Source organism: Poecilia mexicana, unplaced genomic scaffold (assembly GCF_051168715.1).
Source record: "Poecilia mexicana isolate PSO_F unplaced genomic scaffold, ASM5116871v1 scaffold_5, whole genome shotgun sequence".
Classification (NCBI taxonomy): Eukaryota; Metazoa; Chordata; class Actinopteri; order Cyprinodontiformes; family Poeciliidae; genus Poecilia; species Poecilia mexicana.
The window spans coordinates 33,460,092-33,482,014 of record NW_028263374.1 but is presented as its reverse complement, the minus strand read 5'-3'; the positions used below and the strand labels follow the sequence as shown (position 1 = coordinate 33,482,014).

General features: G+C 37.2%; 1 protein-coding gene and 1 long non-coding RNA gene across 2 annotated transcripts; one reads left to right on the top strand and one right to left on the bottom strand.

The window, feature by feature from the left end:
* Nucleotides 1-751: 751 nt before the first annotated feature.
* LOC148159856 (uncharacterized) lies at nucleotides 752-3,961 on the top strand. Its single transcript, XR_015762944.1, has 2 exons — nucleotides 752-1,987; nucleotides 2,891-3,961. It is a non-coding gene; the product is annotated as an uncharacterized LOC148159856 (long non-coding RNA).
* A 5,412-nt stretch (nucleotides 3,962-9,373) lies between these two features.
* Nucleotides 9,374-21,144, bottom strand: eevs (2-epi-5-epi-valiolone synthase). The gene is made up of 5 exons (XM_014978243.2): nucleotides 20,910-21,144; nucleotides 13,338-13,971; nucleotides 11,798-12,037; nucleotides 9,981-10,233; nucleotides 9,374-9,888 (listed from the first exon to the last, which is right to left on the bottom strand). The coding sequence occupies exons 1-5, from the start codon at nucleotides 21,050-21,052 to the stop codon at nucleotides 9,791-9,793; spliced, it is 1,368 nt and encodes a 455-aa protein (XP_014833729.1). The 5' UTR covers nucleotides 21,053-21,144; the 3' UTR covers nucleotides 9,374-9,790.
* Between the last annotated feature and the right edge of the window lie 779 nt (nucleotides 21,145-21,923).

Genomic DNA, 21,923 nt, shown 5'->3' with positions numbered 1-21,923 from the left:
TATTTTTCATTTCTGTTTTCATGTATATGTATATATTTTCAAAGTGTGTCGTTTCCATGTTGTTTTATGATGCTATGCATGGGGCTGCCAGCAGGGGGAGTGCCTTAAAACCCTTTAACTCACCCCTCCAACCTCTCTCTTCTCCAGCATGCACATGGCATGCCTTCCAGGATTCATCTGTCTTTTTCTGTTTGTTTATAATCTTTGAGATACAAAATATTATAAAATATTATAATATTATAAAAAGAGCATAGAGTGTGACATAATGGCCGCCAGGGGGCAACAAACATTGAGGCAGTACATCAGCCTAGTATTACATAAATATATTAAAGAGAACATAAAGTGCAAATTTTAATAGCTTTAGCATTGGTGGAATTTCCAATAGTTTTGATATATTGTTTGACCTCATTGCCAAAAATGGAAAGAATTTTTTTTTATTAGTGTAAAGGTATTTATGCATGTGCCATTTGGCTAAGTATATAAGAAGATTAATAATATAAAAATGTTTTTTTAGCTGTTGGATAGTTAATGAAGCAAAACAATACATGTTCAAAACAAATGGAGACATATGGTTCAATAGAAGCACAATGGAAATACTTTTCCAAAATTGAACAGAGAAAAGGCCAAAATAAATCAAACATCTTCTGCGCTTTCTTCCCAAAAGAGCAAATAATATCCATGTTATTGCTAAAACGTTGTAGAAAAACTTTGGATGGGTAAATTCTGTGAAAAATTTTAAAAGATACTTCTTTTACTTTATTAGTTATCATATTTGGTAAAGTCCAAATCCTTTTCCAGTTAAAGTTCTGAATAAAGATTGGAACATCTGACAAAGAGCATCGGTGGTGCTCATGGAGTTGTCAACATGGAGTTGAGATGTTTTTCGGAAATAATGAGCATTTATTTTTTATGTTTGTTGCTTTTACAGGTTGAGCAGAAACAGATTTGGAAAAATTTAAAGTTTGGTTGGATAAAAATGAAAGTCTTGGATTCTGTCCTATTACATTTTTAAATAAAATAACTACTCCAGCATGTTGGGAACCAGGGTTTTTTGTTTCTTTGTGAGGGGGCATTCTCTCTGCCTGCTGCTTCCCCTTTTCATCCACTAGAGGGCGACTGGAGGCTGCACCTGTGGAGAGCGTGCCTGCTGACTCAGCCAGTGCACCTGTGATCTATCAGCTAATCATCCTGGAGTATATGAGGAGCTGACTGCCAACACCTTGACACCAGTCGGCTCGCTCCTCCCACACATGTGGCCTCCTCATCTCCAGCAAAGAACCGATTCTATCAAGAACTCACTGGAACCTGAATCACTTCAAGAAGAAGGTGGGGGGGCCAACTTCACTCAGGTAATGCTCTCTGGTATGAGGAGGCGGGCCGGATCCGGCATTGTTCAGGGGGCCGGACCAAATGACGTTGCGGGCCGGATCCGGCCCGCGGGCCGTAGCTTGGGGACCCCTGGTCTAAAGTATACACTGAGATTTCATTTAAAACATACTGAAATGGGGTATATGCCATGAGAGGTGGTGACGTATTTCCGTTTGAATTTATTCCACATAGGTTGGTTCCGGGTCCTGCTTGCTGCTATTGTTTTTGGCCAAAGCTGCAAGATCTGTACCATGAAAAAGACGGAAAACTTAAAATATCTGCGAGCTACTGGTACAACAATCGAGTTTTGTTGTGTGCCGTTGTGTCCAGTAATTAGCCAGTACCATCCGGTGCTTAGTTTTCATTTTCCAGCTGATATCAAGGCGACAGCAGACTGTAGCCAAAACTTAGCCACTACAGCTAACACACGGTTTGTAGCTGCCTGCTATTTCAAAGCTTGAGGATATTGAAGATCCAGCGTCAGAAATGGGAAGACGGAGGTTAAAAGGAAGCTGTACGTGCTTCGTTCACTGGAATAATTTGTTGGAGGAAAATAATACCGGAGGAAACCCACTGCTACGGAAACAGACTGAGAACAGAGGCAGCGACTCTGCACAAGGTAAGTCAATATGTGTGTTGATGCGTTTGTGTTATACGGAGTATGAAATTATTCTTAGGCAGCTCCTTAGCTTTTGTTTATATGACATATATAAAATACATTTAACATGCAGTCGGAGCGACGAGCCCCTCCGATACCGAGCAGGTAATTTAAGAACAGCCGAGAGCAGCAACGCTTCAGCCCGATCCAAACCACACAGGTAGTCGGTCAGATTAAGGTCCAAAACCTTCGCTTTACAGCCGTTTAACTTTCACCGATCCACATGAAAAACCCACAGAACAAATGGTACAAATCACGTATTTCCCGAATACCGAAAATATGACATCTACCTTTGCTGTTTCATAATTATAATCCACGTTAGAGTGAATTTTTCCACTTGGCTGCTACAATCTGTTCTTGCTTTACCCAACGTAATTTCTCTTTTTTTTCTCTCTGAGATTCTGCTTAGAAAATGAAGTTATGAAGTTACATCCTCCTGCTGCTTTTTGTTTTTAAAATGGTAAATTTAGGTTTGCCTCAACTTTTATAAACTAATGCCGCTATGCATCATTTTTTGTATTACTGTTGGTACAGATATCAGGTGAACACTGTGCTTTGTCTGCTAGTAGTTTAAATTAATTTCAGCTGCACACTTTCAAGAGTATTCAGATTTTAACATGCATTTCTAAGTAGTATTTTAGTTCACTCTTACTCAGTGACTTCAGTGTTACACCTCTGAAACATTTTTTGCAGTTTCTTTGTGATACCAGAACTATTTCACTTAAACATTTAATTTCCTGAGATATTGTCAATTTATTTTTAAGCAAAACTCTCAAAAAGAGCTGAGGATTTATTAGTTTTGATTATGTTGTTCAGCTAAATATGGACGCTTAATGTTTTTTTTGTGTGTTTTTAATTTTTCAGGTTTGCATCGCAACACCTCGTGTTTCTGAGCCATGATCACAGTGCCGATTACCTTTCCATTGGATCCAAGCACCTGGACCAGCTGAAGGCGTCCATCAGTCCACGGATCATCACAACGTGGACTAACTTTTTTTTTTTACAGTACTTTGTTAAACTATGATCTTGAAACTGGAGCACCAGATATGCAAAAATCTTCCTGCAGACTTTGTTGGCTACCCTGATGGTCATCCTGGACGGGGCTGAGCCGGGCTTCCTCTCTCCTCTTCCTCTTCCTCTCTCCTCTTCCTCTTCCTCTCTCCTCTTCCTCTTCCTCTCTCCTCTTCCTCTTCCTCTCTCCTCTTCCTCTCTCCTCTTCCTCTCCTCCAGAGTGACGAGTTTTCATCACCAGTAAAGGCAAACAAGTCTGATGCTGCTAGAAAGTATATTATATATTCACTGTTCATTTTGTTATCCTGTTTGTACCTACAATAAAATTGAATATCATTTGTAATACTCTACATTTTACAAACCTTTTTTCCCCATTTCTCAGTTTTTATGTTATATCAAGTATTTACATGTAGATCAGGAGTGAGATGTTAAAATGCGACACATTTAGGTAATACCAGCAAAGAAATGTGAATATTAAGCAATATGTAGTTAGTCATATAATTTAATATACTGAATAAGGCTGGACGATATGACTTACAAGATTTTTTTCATACCAGATTTGATTTTAATCATTTCCTATAATAAAATCACAGAAAATACTTTCAAAAAGTGCCTTTATTTCAATCATCTGTTCTGTGAGTTGTATGAGGGAGCATAACGGTCAGGATACAAGATTTTTTAATTGCAAAATGCAGTCATCGTTACAGCAGAATAAAGATGCAATTTTATAACAATGTCTTAAAATTACAAGAAGTCGCTTTAATGAGAAATAAAGATTCAGATTGATCTGACTAACCAGCTCAGTCCATGTGGTTCTGACATTTGTCAGTAATCAACAGGATGTACATTTCCACCTCAACTGACCAGGTAAGCATTAAGGTAAAAATAAAAAATAGAGCAAATACTGTAAACAAAATGGAAAAAGCAACTGATAGAAATTCTTTCTATATAAAGAAAAACAAAAACGTTAATGGCAGGAGAAAAGTTGTTGGCAACATTAGCTCAGCCGATCACTCCCTCCAGGAAGCCATCAAACAGAACTCTGTCCAACTCCAAATATAATAAAGATTAAAAAAAGAAATAAAACGGGAAGTTAAAATAACAATGCCACTTTAATAATTCAGATCTAATGCGTTCTGGAATCTATTGATATTTTACAAATTTCACAAATCAATTAGAAGGTTTCACAAATGTTTTATTTATTCTGTTAGTACAGAATAATCTAGTTAGGTTTGAAATGACTAGGTGTTATAGTTTTTAAAGTACAACACATTAAAAAAGCTCAAGATAGTGAAAAATTAAGTGTAATCGCCCTTTAGCTATTTTCCGAATTAGATGCTACATTGGGAAGCTAACTTCAGCTTCGACTGATAGCTTGGGTACAATATAGACAGATCTATATATGTTTATATAGATATACAGGTGCTGGTCATAAAATTAGAATATTGTGATAAAGTTCATTATTTTCCATAATGTCATGATAAAAATTAAATTGTCATATATTTTAGATTCATTGCACACCAACTGAAATATTTCAGGTCTTTTATTGTTTTAATTTTGATGATTTTGGCAAACAGCTCATGAAAACCCAAAATCCCTGTCTCAAAACATTAGAATATTATGAAAAGGTTCTCTGAACGAGCAATAAAAATAATCATCTGAATCAACAAAGTAACTCTAAACACCTGAAAAAGATTCCTGAGGCCTTTAAAAACTCCCAGCCTGGTTCGTTACTCAAAACCACAATCATGGGTCAGATTGCTGACCTGACTGCTGTCCAGAAGGCCATCACTGACATCCTCAAGCAAGAGGGTGAGAAACGGAAAGAAATTTCTGAACGAATCGGCTGTTTGCAGAGTGTTATATCAAGGCACCTCAGTGGGAAGTCAGTAGGAAGGAAAAAGTGTGGCAGAAAACGCTGCACAACGAGAAGAGGTGACCGGACCCTGAGGAAGATTGTGGAGAAGGGCCGATTCCAGACCAAATTAAATTTTCATCTCCATAAAACTTTTCAGCAGATGGAAGCATGAAGTGCTCCAACATCTCCTGATAGCTGCTGCATTGATCCTGCCCTTGATAAAACCCAGTGGACCAACACCAGCAGCTGACATGGCACCCAGACCATCACTGACTGTGGGTACTTGACACTGGACTTCTGGCATTTTGGCATTTCCTTCTCCCCAGTCTTCCTCCAGAGTCTGGCACTTTGATTTCCGAATGACATGCAAAGTTTGCTTTCATCCGAAAAAAGTACTTTGGACCACTGAACAACAGTGGTCCAAAGTGCTGCTTCTCTGTAGCCCAGGTCAGGCGCTTCTGCCGCTGTTTCTGGTTCAAAAGTGGCTTGACCTTTGACCTGGGGAATGTGGCACCTGTAGCCCATTTCCTGCACACGCCTGTGCACAGTGGCTCTGGATGTTTCTACTCCAGACTCAGTCCACTGCTTCCCCCAAGGTCTGGAATCGGCCCTTCTCCACAATCTTCCTCAGGGTCCGGTCACCTCTTCTCGTTGTGTAGCGTTTTCTGCCACACTTTTTCCTTCCTACTGACTTCCCACTGAGGTGCCTTGATATAACACTCTGCAAACAGCCGATTCGTTCAGAAATTTCTTTCCGTTTCTCACCCTCTTGCTTGAGGATGTCAGTGATGGCCTTCTGGACAGCAGTCAGGTCAGCAGTCTTACCCATGATTGCGGTTTTGAGTAATGAACCAGGCTGGGAGTTTTTAAAGGCCTCAGGAATCTTTTTCAGGTGTTTAGAGTTACTTTGTTGATTCAGATGATTATTTTTATTGCTCGTTCAGAGAACCTTTTCATAATATTCTAATTTTTTGAGACAGGGATTTTGGGTTTTCATGAGCTGTTTGCCAAAATCATCAAAATTAAAACAATAAAAGACCTGAAATATTTCAGTTGGTGTGCAATGAATCTAAAATATATGACAATTTAATTTTTATCATGACATTATGGAAAATAATGAACTTTATCACAATATTCTAATTTTATGACCAGCACCTGTATATCTATATCTATCTATAAAGCATAGATATGTAGATTCCACACTGCACAGATAATCAAAACACTTAACGTTTACATAGCACCTTTGTAAGCTTGTCCCTGTTAGTTACGTCAGACATGAGGCATTATGGTGAATACAAACGATTTATTAACTTACCTTTGAAGTTATTGTGAAGTTTTGACACATCCAGCTTAAATCCTTTGTTGTTGTTGGAGCGTTTCAGGATGTCTGAATAATTTTATAGGCATCATTAATAGTCCTGCAGCGACTGAGGAGCCACTGTTAACATACTGCTGCCTGCGCACCGGAAGCAGGCTATGTGGGAAAAAAATGCGGAAGTACTAAAACGGAAGTCCGTGGCATATACCCTATTGTAGTATATTTCATTGTTTACTTTTAAAGTAAGCTTTAAGTGAATTAAAAATGTATTTTGAGTATATATTTTAAAGTATACAAAAAATATCTTTAAAAGCACATTGTTTTATTGAGCAAATACATATTTTGTTCACTGAATGTATACTGTTATTTAATATATTTCTTAAAAGTGTATTGTGGTACTATTATATATAAGTGTGTTTTAAAGTTACAATGTCAAAATTGGTACAAGCATGCTGTTAGTATACTTCATATATATTTATGTGTAGTATACTTAATACTTAGTATACTTAAATGTACTTACTCAAATGTAAATATGTTTGAAATATACTAAAGTATATTTATTTTTCACTAGGGAAGAGGAGATGGTTGGCTTCAACTTCGATGCCAGAGAGTTAACCTTAGTGGCAACTACCAGCCTCCTGAAAAACAGCTTGTATTTCCCTTGTTACCAATCTATCTTTTTAACATGTTCTATGATCTCTTGTTGTGGTTACCAAGATGAAAGCTGGGAATCCTTTCCAGATTTCTTGCCTGATCAGCTTCCTTTCAACAAACCTTCACCAGTTTTCACGGATAAATCAGACCCGGCTGGCAGCCCTGGATTTTCTTCTGCTCCTTCAGCATTGAGTTTGAACCTGCACTGACTCCTGCAGGGCCGTGCAGAGACCTTTGGAGGGTGAGGGGCTCAAAATTGAAAAGGGATACATTGTTAAAAGATTTGAACAAAATCTTAAAACAATGTACAACTTTGCGACATCCCATATTAATCAAGAATTTAATATTTAATCTGATCATTCTATATCATTGTCATCACGTGGGGACAATACTAAACAAATTTAGTTTGTTTTCCCTGATAGTTATAATGCGGCTGTTTCTGCTGCTGACGGTGCTGGAAGGCTGTGTTGAACTGAGACTGTAGCTTTTAAACAGAGCATAGAAGAGAAGGTTGCTGGTTATACAGTATGTTCTGAAATAAGCAAATTTGCTTCAATTTAACTCAATAAACCCTAATGATATCTGACTGCTTAACCTCCATATCAACTTGGCTGCAGACTGGTCTAAATATCAAAAAAGCTAAGAGGGGTTAACTCTCTATATTTCTTTTTGATTTTGGCACCTCTGAGAAATCTAGAATTGTAAGATAGAGATATCAAGGCAAAGACAACTCAGTAGCTGCTGGTAGGGCCCTGCAGGGGCCCCTATAAATGGTTGAATTCTAATACAGACCATAGATGTAAAAATGTAGCTGTCATTTATTGAGAATGGCAGTGCTATTAAATTTGATTTATTGTAATCAGCAGATAAAATAAAAATTTAGGATTAATTAGGAAGTTTACTTTGTAAAAGTAAAGTGCATCATCTGGATTGATGTGTTACAATCTGATGCTATCTGTAATCTTTGTGTTTGAGCTGGGTTTGTTCACAAATATATCGCAGCAAATAATGACCAATAATCAGTCATTGATTTTAAGCTGGCCAATTACCATGAGACCCCTCTCACAGACTTTCACTAAATACACTAACAGTGTATTTAAACACTGTTAGTGATGCTGTTGTTCTTAATAGGAGCCGTGTGGGGGGGCTAAATCAGATACTGTCTTGGGCCCCATATTACCTTGGACCGACCCTGCGTATGCTGTGCTGGAATCTATCTCCCTGTAGCCCTATGTGCCAACCCGCTCCTGCTTTTGAGATATCTTGATTTATTTAATCGTGGCAAGTTTGGCTTTATGTTGTGGTTCAAATTATTGGTACAGCAATACTAAAATTAGCACAAGTTTGGTCAATAATTTCTTTGTAACGTTTCCTTTTCAGCAGTCTTGAACTGCTGAAAAGTCTGATGCCATATTTGGAAAGAACAGTTGTGGGTTAAGAGTTAAGACTAGATTTTTGAGGCCATATTTGAAAGATGCAATGTCACAAGGCTTCCTTACTTTTGGTGCTAAGTAGATTTATTTTAAGGGAAAATATGTACTTTCTAGGCACATAGTGGCATTTTATATCACAAGCATTTGTTAAAATGCTGTATATATCAATTATTAATTTTTTTTGTATTTTTAGTGCATTAAAATTGGGCCTGTCTCTCTGAGAAACTGCTTTCTGAAACTCCACCATCAGGAAGTCCTCTTAACATCACCCTTTAGCAATGTTTTTTGGTGCTAGGGTCCACCCTGGTATTTTGTACAGCTGAATGGTTATATATAAAAGTATATATATAATTTAAAAAATTCCCTTCTCACCCTCTGGGCGTGATCTCTCTCTCTCTCTCTCTCTCTTTCATCCTCTGAGCTCGGGTCCTCTATCAGAGGCCTGGGAGCTTGAGGTTCTCCTCCAGTATCCTGGCTGTGCCTAGAACTGCACATTTCTGGACTGAGATGTCTGATGTTCCTGGGATCTGTTTGAGCCACTGCTCCAGTTTGGGGGTGACTGCCCCGAGGGCCCCGATGACCACAGGCACCACTGTGGTCTTCACCTTCCAGGCCTTCTCCAGTTCCTCTCTGAGGCCCTGGTATTTCTCCAGTTTCTCCTTTTTCCTGATGTTGTAGTCACTTGGTATTGCTACATCCACCACAACGGCTTTCCTCTGTTCTTTATCCACAACCACAATGTCCAGTTGGTTCGTCACCATATTTTTATATAATTTCTCAAACTCAATGATGTAAAGCACAGAAAAGTACTTTTTTTTTTGACCTTTTGACTCTGGTAACCCGTCAACACCCAGTGTCCCTGCAGCAGCGCAGCATCTCCCAAATGCTCACAGCAGCTGCACTCATTCAAGGTCTTGGCTGGGTCCAGCGGCACCTCAGTGTTTTGGCATTCCACAGCTGGGCTCAACCGTGTCTTTAAGCATTACCTTTAAGCTCTTGTCCACAAACTTTCATCAGTTTGTCACACAGTGTTAATGTACATTAAAAGGAAAAACAATTTTCAAAACATTCAATTTATAGTAAATAAACACACATTCTTTATTTGTAAAAAAAAAAAAGAGAAATTAGTATTGTTGGTAAGTGTATTTTACATCAGAAATAAGCAGAAAATGAGCAAGCGTTATTGGCACTTACATGATTGTAACAAAAACAAATGGAAAAAAAAATAATTTTAATCCATTTACCAAACCTATGAGCAGTTTTATTTACTACTTAAACACAAATTATGGCATTAATAATGCAGACCACTCCTTCCAGTGTAAATAAAGTTGCTCTCTGTAATATGAAAAGACGATGGACGTATTTCCATGTTAGCCTGTAACTACGACAATGTCTCCCATGCATGTGAGCCATGCTACAACAATGTACCTAATACAAGAAACACTTATTTGTTTAAAAACTAGACTGAGACACGATGTTGGATGTGGGAATCAAACATCACAGGTGCTGTCAGAAGAGACACTCAGCTCCTCACACCACTTGATGTAAGCTCTCTGCAGGATGTCAAATGACGTGTTGTTAAAAATTTCTGCAGTAGGAGAAAGCAAATAAAAACTTTAGATTCATTGCATCTAAAGTATTACAAATTACATTGATTTTGTGCCAGTATTTGATTGTTACCTGCTTGCCCCAAACCAACAGGAAGTGGCATTCTGACCAAACCCCCAGAATGCTTCAGCCTGTCCTGCAGAGACTTCTGAATTAGCTCCATGGTGAACTCCTCGTGCCAGACAGGAAGCTCCAGACCAACCATGCAGCTTATGATCCTTTGCTTTTCTTCTTCCATCAATAGGCCGCACTCATGAGACAAGTATACCATATAAGACATGTCAATGTTTACTGCTTCACCATGCAGTAAGGATGGAAGAACTTTCTGAAATACAGAGAGGAAAAAATAAGCTCAGAAGAGGTTGGTTCTACTTCCAGGGAGTATAAATATATCCAAGTGATTGACAGACATCTAGGGTAAAGGTGCACTCATTCCAGCCATGTTTAGTCCGCTTTCATCAAACTCTAGTCCATTTATCTACAACAGGGGTGTCCAAAGTCGGTCCTGTAGGGCATGTTTTAGTTTTCTCCCTGGTTTTACACACCTGCATCAAATGATGGCTCGTTAGAAGGCCTAAGCAGAACATTGACTTGATGAAGAGATTGTTACAACCACTAGGGAGAGAAGTAAAACATGCAGGATGCCAGCCCTCCAGGACCAACTTTGGACACCCTTGATCTAGAAAGTCCGGTTCGTTTGGGGAGGTGTGAATGTGCAATTGACCTCAAATATGGACCAATAAAAGCAAATATACGTCCGCCTACAACGCCTGGACTCAGTTGAAGTCTGCTTCCTCCCAAGACAGGAAGCAGGTAATAGCGCAGGGCATTCTGGGTAAATATAACCAAAACAAACATGCAAGTCTAGTCTAGTCCAAGAGAAATGCGTCTTTTACCATAAAAAAGAAATTGTAAACGAAAATGCCACTCCATTTTCGTTTACAATTTATGAGGAAGGAAATGATGTTCAGTGTCTTCTTCAGAGGTTTTTGTGTTGATTCCTTCAGAGGTTCTTGATGCAACGCCACCACAGGCAAGGTGGAGAACAGGTTGCTCAAAGGGTTTGGACTGTTTGTCACAGTGCAGTGTGACATAAAACTGCACTGGCTCAAAATGTAATAAAAGTTGGAATTGTGGTACCCAATCAAACCAAGGCAATTGGACTATTAAGTGTGGAGAATGTGCTTCCAAGTTAAATGTTTCTACAGGGAGATCAAGATTTTACATATTTATAATAAGTCTCAAAAGGAACAAAGGAATAAGAAAACCTGTTCTAACCAACACTGAAAGAAAAACAAAAAACAGGTTACCAACACAACACTACAATGTACTAGAAGAGGTACATATCAGCACACATTATCATGTGCAAATATTGGGCATGGTTGACGTTCAGATTCTCCAGTTGTAAGAGCGGCAGGGGTTTGGCTGGACTTGATGCCAGTATGGAGGGGACAGGGTTCTCATGCTGCCCTCCACAAGATGCCGCCCCGGGCAGTTGCCCATGTTGCCCATATCAGAAACCGCCACTGACCACCACTGATGTTTGGGAACGCTACCACTAATGTATTAAGTATTATCAAGCTCTTTCCTGTTCAGTTCTGCTTAAAAGAAATCAGCAAAATTATTTTTGGCATTTTCTGGTCAATGTAAAAGAACTGAAGCAAGTCTCTTTCTATTATTTTGTTACACAAAGGAAATCTATGGGTTTCACTGAATTCAGTTCAGTTGACCAGACCGTGTAAACATAATTGAGCGATTTCCATTGTAGCGGTAATGTACCTGGGAATAATTCAATTGGATAGCAACAGACTTCAAACAAGATGAGACTAGCAAGAATTTTAAGATTTTGTAATAGTAGTAGTATTGATTAAAAAGAAGTGTCAGCTCACCATTTCTAATGCTGGACTAATAAGGTGGCCAAAATCCACAAGTCTGTTTAGGTCGTCTTCCCAAAGGTTTGGAGCTAGCTCCTCTAGCATTGTTGTGATTGCTATGTGGGTTGCCTGTGATGCAACCTTAACACTATTGTGTCCATATAAAGTGTTGTCAGCCTGGAATTTAGTGTCCAACAGCATACAGCCATGTTCCTCAAGAAGCTCGAAGAGTCCCTGATGTTTCATCAAAGCCATCTGCAATGAAGGAGAAAATCACTAAAGAAATTAGGTTTTAAAACAGAGTGTAAAAAAGGCCATACTTTATGAGTAGAGTATTAAAGTGGCAGTGTTGTGTTTTCTTGACTGCTTCCTTGAGTGGTTATAAAAATGCTGTATATATATATATCAAACATAACTTAAAAAAGAAAAGTGACTTTGAAATGTAATGCCTTGAAATTGGGCATCTGTCTCCAAGAAACTTCTGCTCTTTCTGACACTCTTCCTTCAGAAAGTCATCACAACATGGTTCCACTATTAACACGTTAACATTTGTTTTTACTACCGTTGTTCTCCAAAGTAGCTCATATAGTGAACTCAGCAGATGTGCAATTGAACCAAGTAATTGTTGTTGGCTAGTCTCAAGGAGTTTAGTGGGGGAGTCACGGGGGGGGGGGGTGCTCCCTTATAGTGCTTATATTTCACAGCCCCTTTAAAATGCTGATGATTTAAATTTCTTTAAGAAGATGCAAGAGAAAATGCATAGATTTCTCCAGCTGAATGAAAAACTGCCTTTCTCCAACCTGTTGCTGGAGAGTGCCAGTCAGCTGACTGAAAAAATGTCTCGTACATTTCTCTCTCGCTTACAAGAGAAATTCTGCTCCATCAAATACATCCATTCACCAGGATAGAAAGCCTGACTAATTAACCAGCTAATGCTAACTTCTTATGCTTGTTACTCTGTACAAAAGAAAAGGTTCAAGAATGTATTCTGTTCTGTACATTGTAAAACAATACATTGTTTTATTAAAAAAATTCTAAATTAATATTTTGCTCGTTTACATATCAGCATAAAACCATTAAAGATGCAATTAATATGACAGTGATCACCAATTTTTTAAGTAATTTTTTGCAGTTGTACTGTTAATTGCTGCTTTTTGTTTCAAATAAAGTATATTGTGTTTTACATTTGTTTATTATTATTATTGTGTAAAATCATTAAAATTGTTAAACCATAACATTTTTTCCTCACATTTTTTCTCATACCATGATCCATAGAAAGCTGCGATCTGTAGTAGTAGCAACAGGAAATAGTTGGGGATCATGGTGCTACTTGTTTTTGAATGACTTATTGCGTGAAAAAATGTATTCATGAAATTTTCATTGTGTTTCTTATTTAATGGAAACATCGCAGTTGAAAAAAATTTTTTTTTTGTTACATAAGCAGAATATTGACAAAGTTTTGTGCATATTTGTAATGGACGCATAGCTACTGACAGATTTATTACAACAGCAATACCAGACAACTGGTGCCGAGGTTAGAGATGAAGAATCCTACCTTTAGCATCTCTGCTAGCCCATTGGATATGTGTCTTCGTGGAACAGTTTGCATAAACGATAGATCAAGCAATGCAGCTGCAGGTGGAATATAAGCCCCAAGTTTGTTCTTGCAGTTGGCGAAGTTTACCCCAGTCTTTGCCCCTACGCTGGCATCAATGTAGGACAGAAGTGTGGTGGGGACCCTAATGTAAGGAGTACGCCTCCGGTACAGTGAAGCTGCCAAGCCCACTATGTCTAGACAAACCCCTCCACCAATGGCAATGATGGGCTCTGTTCGACGGTCGAGAGCAAAGTTATTGACATCATCTAGAATCTTCAGAGCTGTTTCCATGGATTTGTTCCCCTCTGTGGTTGGAAGAGCCAAAATCTTGTACACTACATTGTTAGCCTCAAGGTATTCAGTTAGCTTGGGGCCGTAGATTTTGAAGACTTCTTGGTCAATTACCACAAAACGCCTGATTGGCTTATTTGATTTTTTAATGTCCTCCAAATGTTGTGGGTCGGTGATGTGGCCCAACAAGAGAGTGTCGTTGGTTGGGTCCAGTAAGTCATGAGTTTCTGTGACCTTGTAAGTAAAGGTGATGGGGCTGACCACGGTCCAAGAGGTGCCTCTGTCTGTGATGCTTTCATAGCTGTTGCACAAGACACAAGAAAAGATTATTAAAAAATAATCAGACAGGTTTCAAGATGTAAACTTAGCCTGCATCGATAAAAAGGACCAAATCTTGAGAACTACAAAAAAATAGCAGCTAGCTATTAAGATTAGCCAACCTTTCAGCTGATTTTCTCAAATAATAACCACTCAAACTGTAAATGTTCATATTTGTAGGATACAAGGGGATATTAGTTGACACAAAATCCAAAGTTGGTGGACTGGCTCACTCAACTGAACTGAGTAGAACTGATTTAAATGCTAACTGATTTAATAAGTTGAATTGCTAACTGATTTCATTTTTTTTTAAATCAAGATACATTATTGAGTAAAAAAAATAATATCCAGCTGCAAAACAGCAACTTAACAGAGGTTTCTTGTGAAAGTGTAGACATTTTATATTTGCGAATACAACTCTGTATCCCACAGTTAAGTTAATTTGCCCTTCTCAGTGTCTGGCAGGCTGCCAGAGATGGGTCAGGATTGCCCTGTCTATTGTATTGAAAGAGTACTTTGTAAAGCGTGTTATTTTTCTAAGGTTAATTATTTAAATTAAGGTTTGCCGATTATTTTGTTTATTCCCAGAGTGAAAGTAAAACCAAGATTTAAGTGCTGAAGTCCCTAAAAACATTACATATTAGTAAATTATTAATATCGAGTACAGTCTGAGTCTACTGTAATTTACACTATGTCAGCATAGTACTCCAGTTTCCTATATATTTCAATGTTTGATAGATATTAAAGTCCTGTGGTAAAAGTTACTACAGATTTGGATGTTATGAATAGGTTTATTTGAAGACACTGGAATATATGGACATTTAAAGCACTCATGTTTCAGTTATTAGATACTGAAATATAGGAATTAGAGATCAGGAAAATGTGTGTATAAAATAAGTTTTTGCAAAATAAAGAGATGCAAATTAGATGGGAAACACTACACATTGTGTTCATTGCTGCTGCACTTTTTCTAGACTTACCTCGTTACCGCCGAGGTAACACAAAAAAGTGTAACACACCTTTTTGGTCCCACCACCCCCTACTGCTCCATCGAAAACTTCACAGAAGGGAGATTCAAAGTAGTTTAAAAAGTGTATGTCTAAGAAAACCAAGCATTGAGTCACTGACTTACATCATTCACTCCTGATATACCAGCATGTAGTGACAGTAGAAAATAACATGAATTCAAAGACAATTAAACTGCGTAAAGTCAGGAAAAATATTCAGAAAACTAACTTAATGATAGAGCATGTACACCATATGAGCAATCTGCAGTCAGTCAGTTTTGGATGTAACACAAGTCATCCATAAATGCACAGGAAAACACAAAAGCACTAACCAGGGCTGAGCCAGTGAAACAAATTGAGCATGGCCAAATAAAGGAGATGCAAGAGAATTAAAGTGACTGAAGTAATATGAGCATCCAAAAATAATCATCTCTAAATTAACAGAAAAATAGTTCATAACTTTCTTTATTTTGCAGTGACAGAAGAGTTTCTCATGCAACTCTGAACAGAAATAGTGAGACATTAAATTCTCTAAAATCATAGAAAAGCTGTGAAATAAAAATGTTTACAAGTTTAAATTTTTGATGGTTTTTAACTACGACTTGCCATATTGACACAAACTTGCCTATTTTGACTTTTCATTCTCCTAAAATTATCTAGTCAGTATGATAGATTAATCTTGTCAGGGTTTTTCGATCCTATACAAGTGGCCATGGCAAGCCGTGGGAGAAAAATGATTTATTGATATGATAATTCAAATGGATTGATTAAACACCCTGTTAAAGTTTAATTATGATAATACTTATTTTCACAATTTTATATTGTACACACCTTAAGTGGACTTACACATATGTAACCTGGTTGTATTTCTCTTTTGTTATAATAACACAAAATGTCTTTTTTGGGGGGGTATTTGTATTGTTTCTTACCTGACTGAAACAACTGTCAGTCAGGTAAGACTGACAGGTGTTTAAGATCAGAAGCCCCTCCTTTTTATTTCTTCTTCAGTGGTATTGTCTTTAAATTGTTTACGCCCCTTACACCCTTCATTAATTATCATAATTAATGAACCAACTTCCTCTTTAGACACCGATTCATAAAGAAAAAAAAAAAAAGCAAGACAAGCTAAACACTAACAAGACCTAACAGAAAAGACAGCACACACATAAACAGATGTGTGTGCTGTTTATGTTTCATCTAAATAAACAGCACACAGCTATAAATAAATAATCTATTTATTTATAGATTATTTATAAATCCATAAATAAATCCATCAGTTTATTTGTAGATTTAAGTTAATTTTTGCTATGTACTTTTGTTTTGTGTCGGAGTTGGAGCAGGCAGCCTTTAACACGATTGTTTTCTTTATTTTTTTCTCATCAGAATAAGCCGAGAATCATCCTTTTAAAGACAAACTGTGTCACGGCCTGATCAATCAATAAAACCAGCACAACACAGAAAGGATCCGGTTTCACATACATGTAGAAATGTTTATATATTCATTTCATATTCAGAAGTAATGCATGTGGAACTTGGTATAATACAATTAAAATAGCTGCTAAATTAGTTAGAATTCTACTTGAAAGTGGAATACGTGGAATTATGTTGGAAGACAGTTACGTTGTACAGTTTTAGACAGGAAAACTGTACAACATTGTCAAAGTCTCGGGTCACTTTGACAATGAAAGAAAGTTTGGGTGCATAAGGAAGGTTTGCTGAAGCCAAAAAGGGGTCAGAAGGGAATTTCTGTATAGAAAAATAAGGAACAACTTGAAAAAGTTGTTAATCAACCTAACCGAGATGGAACAGATGTAAGCTGATCAGAATATGGAATAAGTCCTGAGACCATTATAAATTGTGCCAAGATAACTGCAAAAATTAAGGAAAACTTTAAATACACACCAATAGAGATGAAATAGGGTTGGGAAATTTTGGATTTTTTGTAGATATGTTGTTTTTATCGAACATGTATTGTCTTCGCAAATGTGCTAAAATAAATCTCTTCCCACTTGCCCTATGGAGCACTGAGAAATATGAGTCATGCGCAATTTTTTTTTATATATATATTCCATGAGTTTGCCACTTTTGTCTTCCTGGGTTTAGTCATAACACAAGCAGCAGCATTTTTTAATCAGCTGCCTGATATTTTAGGCAGACCTGTGAATACATTGTTGCAATAATCAATGTGACTAAAGATAAATGCATAGAGGAGTTTCTCCCGATCTTGCAGAGACATTAGTCCTCTAATCCCAGAAATGTTCTTCAGGCAATAGAAGGCCAACTTTGTAACTGTCTTTATGTGGCTCTGAAGGTTCAGGTCAGAGTCCATCACTACACAGCAAATTTGGAAGTGTTAATTCAACTCCTAGAGAGCTGAATTAAACACTTTGAAAGGGTATATATTTGTCCACTCTCGATTGTGTTAAAATGACACTTTTGAAATTATTATTTTTGAAAGAGTTGAATCAACACTCAGTAGTTGAAATTTAACACATATCAGTGTTGATTTACCCAACACTAATGAGTACTGTCAAAAGTTAATATGAATGTGTCAATTTAACCCAGAATATTGTTAAACATAGAAATCTGAGTTTTCAAATACTACTGGCAGGGTGTCCTGGGGTAGCGCAGGGGTTAAGCCCAACCCACATATGGAGGCCCTAGTTCTCAATGTGGCTGTTGCAGGTTCGCTTCCCGGCTTTTACTGAACGTCTTCCCCTTCTCTCATTACCCACTTTTCTGTTTATTCACTATTACATAAAGGGCACTAGAGCCAATAAAACCTTTTTTTCCCCAGAAAATACCACTGGCAGTCAATAATCCCCAAATTCATTTTAAAAGACATTAGATGCCACTTGAATCTACAAACTACCAACATAAGTTACTGTACATAATCTACTTTTATTTCAAAACAAAAACACTGACAGCAATATACAACAAAGGTCACACATTAATGGTACTTTGCACTGAAGGTGAAGTGCCTTTGGTGCTGCTCTTATTTTCACCAACATGTAGGAGGAAGGGCTGTCCTGGTTCCACAACAAAGAGAAAGGCTTCAACACTGGCTCCCATCTTTGACAAAATGCTAAGACAACAAATAATAAAAGAATATTAATAATATATACAGCTACATTCAATAGCAAACGTAGCTAATGAGAAAGTGCTTCTACAAAGAAGCAGGATCATTACAATAACCACATACCTGCACATATCTGACAACATGGTCCACAGTTTGACATGAGCTGTTTTGGCATTTTTCTTGTGGCCTTTGGACGTAGGAAGAAGCAAGTGAACCAACAGAAGAAAGCCTGTTTTTCCCAGCCTGGAAGGAAAACAAGAAAAATAGCAGACACGTTAGGATAATAAATAAATATTTTAAAAATAAGTGTGAGCAAAACTGATCAGACCCATCTGGGTGTGTCATGTGTCATGAACCATCATGTTCATTTAAAATACTCTGGCCACCTTTAGCCTGGAGAGCATTTCACCACCTACAAGATAAAGCATAACAAAGTCAGAAATAATTACCATGAACACAGCTCAGACATTAAGTGTTACATTATCATTAGGTATTTCAGAAATTAGTCAGCGTACAGAAACATTTTGAACAGCAATAAAAGTCGTGCCAACCTGTCAGAAGAAACGTGGTTTCAGTCACCAACATGATGTACTAATGAAGAAAAAACATTTTGGCAGTTTTTAGATGTGCCACGGGTACAACACATTGGAGTCAAATGGCTTAATTGCCTCCTCATTGTGTAGACATGTTCTCCAGAGTCCTGCTAATGACCTAATTATTCTATTCAGGTGTGGTCCAGCAGCGGCACATCTAAATGTTGCAGGACAGTGGCCCTCCAGGACTGGAGTTTGACACCTGTGGCTTAGATCAAGCCACCAGTTCAGCACAGCCACTCCCCCGTTTTGCAGTCAACAGCCAAACACTTGAAGAAAACGACCCCACAGCTAAATAATGTTAACTCAAATGGCCTTCAGATTTTTCTGACAGTTTTAATGTTTGGTTAACCATCCGACACCTCATGCTACACCTGCTTGGCTAGCTTTAGCTTCTAACAAAAATGATAAACAGTCATATGTACCGTAATATCCAAACAAATTAAGTACGTTAAGCGAACTATGAATCGATACTCTTGCGCAAATGGAAAATTAATGCATTCATAAAAAAATAGTCAAAAACATGATAATTTTAACATGGAACTTACCTTTTTATAATAAGCTCCAGACAAGACGACATGCTGCTGCCTCTGCAAACACCTGACGTCACAAATATGTTGCAATTGTGGGAGGAGCTGTCTGGTGTTGATTTCTAATCAACATTTCTAATCAACACTAGACTGAATTGGTATTAGTGTTCATTTAGAAATCAATACCAGACAGAATTGCTTTTATTGAACACTGGAATAACACCAACTCTTTAGGGAAACTAACACTCATGTTGTTGAATTAGGCTAAACAAGTGTTGACTTAACACTGTATTTTTAACATACAATACCAACACTGGAAATCTAACACATTTGAATTTGCTCTGTATTTATTCAGCACTAAAGCATATAAACTCATAAATTCACATCATAATTATGTGAAATGATCCTGGACACACCCACACCCAGCGAACTGAGTCCTAGACAGCACTGTCAAATTATCTCATCATGTTCTCTGAGACAGGAGCATGGTGACAGGTTGAACTAGTTTCTGGCACACCTTTAAATCCAAGACGACAGCCCAACTTGTTAGTTTTTATATTTCCCTGAAAGAATACCACCTTTAATTCTGTTTTGACTAATTGATGTGATTTGTTGCTAGATTATTCCAAAAACAATCTGCATAATAGCACCATGCAAGAGCTGAGGATTTAGTATGTAGAGTAGAGTATGAAAACTGTGCCTTATGTAAGAAGTTTGCCAAAAAGGAAACTCAAATAAAAAATTTGGTGACAAATATGTATCAGAAAAGTAGTTCTGCTGTGCAGGAAAAGATCTAGTTAACTCAAACACTACATTCAACTTATTTTGAATGGTCATTTAATGACTTGAATTGCTTGAATAAACATATTTTTTGATACAAAACACAACAATCATTTGCTAATTGAATCATATATGATTAATGTTTTTTCCCCACCAAAGATACCCATAAAACCAACATCCATACTTTCTGCTGTGGTATCGTGGAAGTTTCCAGAAATACCTTTTTTTGACATGACATTTTATCCAGATACATCTTTGTTTTGTATTTTTAAATCATTCTGAGGAAACCAACAATTACTTCTAAAATAAAGAGATTTAAATAAATAGTAATCGAAATATCCAATAAAACACTATCTTCCTCATGATGCATAAGCCAGTGTTTGTGAGTGGCCTCCTGTTTACAATTTTATTTACAATTTTGATGTATTTAACGTCCTCAACAGATTATGTTACAAGCAAATAACTCCTATCACCTGTTTTGTCCAATCAAAGTGCAATTGTCAATCATACAAATAAACTAAACTTCCCCTCTAATTTTATATGAATCATGCCCCTTACTGTATTACCTTTTTTTTTTTTTTTTTTTTATTATTTTACCTGTATTTTGCATAAAACAGACTTTAGTTTTTGAAAGATTCCACATCCAGCAGATGTTGCAAAAGTGCTTGGCAAAGTCTCAAATATTTCTAATGTGTGAATACTTATTTAACAGAGTTTTATGAACACCATACAATAAATCACTTATGCAATAGCATTTTTGAAATTAAGTAACTTAGCAAAGAGAATTATTTAACAAAGGGTAAAGTAGTTCTTGACCCAAGGAAGCAGATATTTGCACAAACACAACATAGAAAAAACAAACAAAAACAAAGCAGTAAAAACATCTTAGCTTCAATTATGTGTATGAAACACACACAAACAGGTATACTTACATTTTTGCGGCCGAGACAGAGTCAACTGCGTCCTTATTGATCTTCTTCCCCTCTTTGCTCTTCCATGTACTTTTGACCCGCACTAAACTAAACTCGGTTTTCTTGTCTTCGGCATTGCTGTTCCCCTCATGAACTTTTCCCATTTTATTTTTTTAAACCTCAAGTTGCTAACAGGGGAAGAGCTTGTAACAGTTTTTGTGAAGATCCTTCCCAGAGAGGCTTTATATACAGAACAGTTTTTAGAGGATGCCACTGAGACAAGGGAGGAGTTTCTATTAATTCCCATCACATGCCAGTACATGTGTTTTGTATAATTGTGAGATAACACCTGTTTTTGCAAACTGAAAATGTGACCTTTTTTGACACCGGCACATTCTGTTAATTATTGAAAGAATTCATAGAAAAATTGGAAATTGTAATTTTTATTTACATAAAAACCATTTGTAGTAGAGATTAGGAAAAACCCATTCACTACTGCATTCACTACTGTGTACATAATTGCACAATTTTACTACATCTCAAAGTGATGAAAACAAGGTTAGGGATCCATGGAGTGAAATGTTGGAATATCAAGTATTGATAAGCAGTCTTTGTGCTTATCAGACGGAGCAGCGACAGAGTCTCTTTTCATAACTGGTCTGTCAAGCTCCAGAGGTCCAACTGTTCCCGTAAGCTGCAATGTAACAAAAGTGTGAAATTTATTATCTGGCTTTGTTTATGAGAACATACCAACTGCACTGATATCTAGTCAACACTCATTTAGCACTAATTTATTCAGAATTGTTCAGATGCAACAAGATAAAGTTTTAATTGACCAAAGTTCAGTTCTTGGTATAGTTACATGAAACCTGTTTCTTTTAACTAGATTAACTTGAGTGTGGATTGATATTTCTTAGAAAAGTGTTGGATTAGCCGTGTTTTTTTTGTTTTTTTTGACAGATGAAGATTGGTTTATGTTCAGAGGTGCTGCACCATGTTGTTTCTCAATCTGTAATAGAAATTTGGATACACCAA

Bases quoted from the DNA above. Each gene is read 5' to 3' on its own strand.
- eevs (XM_014978243.2), bottom strand. From the start codon at position 21,052: ATGGGAAAAGTTCATGAGGGGAACAGCAATGCCGAAGACAAGAAAACC. The intron at 13,972-20,909 runs GTAAGTATACCT...CTTGTGCAACAG, and splicing joins TCTGTCTCGGCCGCAAAAAT to CTATGAAAGCATCACAGACA. The intron at 10,234-11,797 runs GTGAGCTGACAC...TCTGTATTTCAG, and splicing joins TTAGTCCAGCATTAGAAATG to AAAGTTCTTCCATCCTTACT.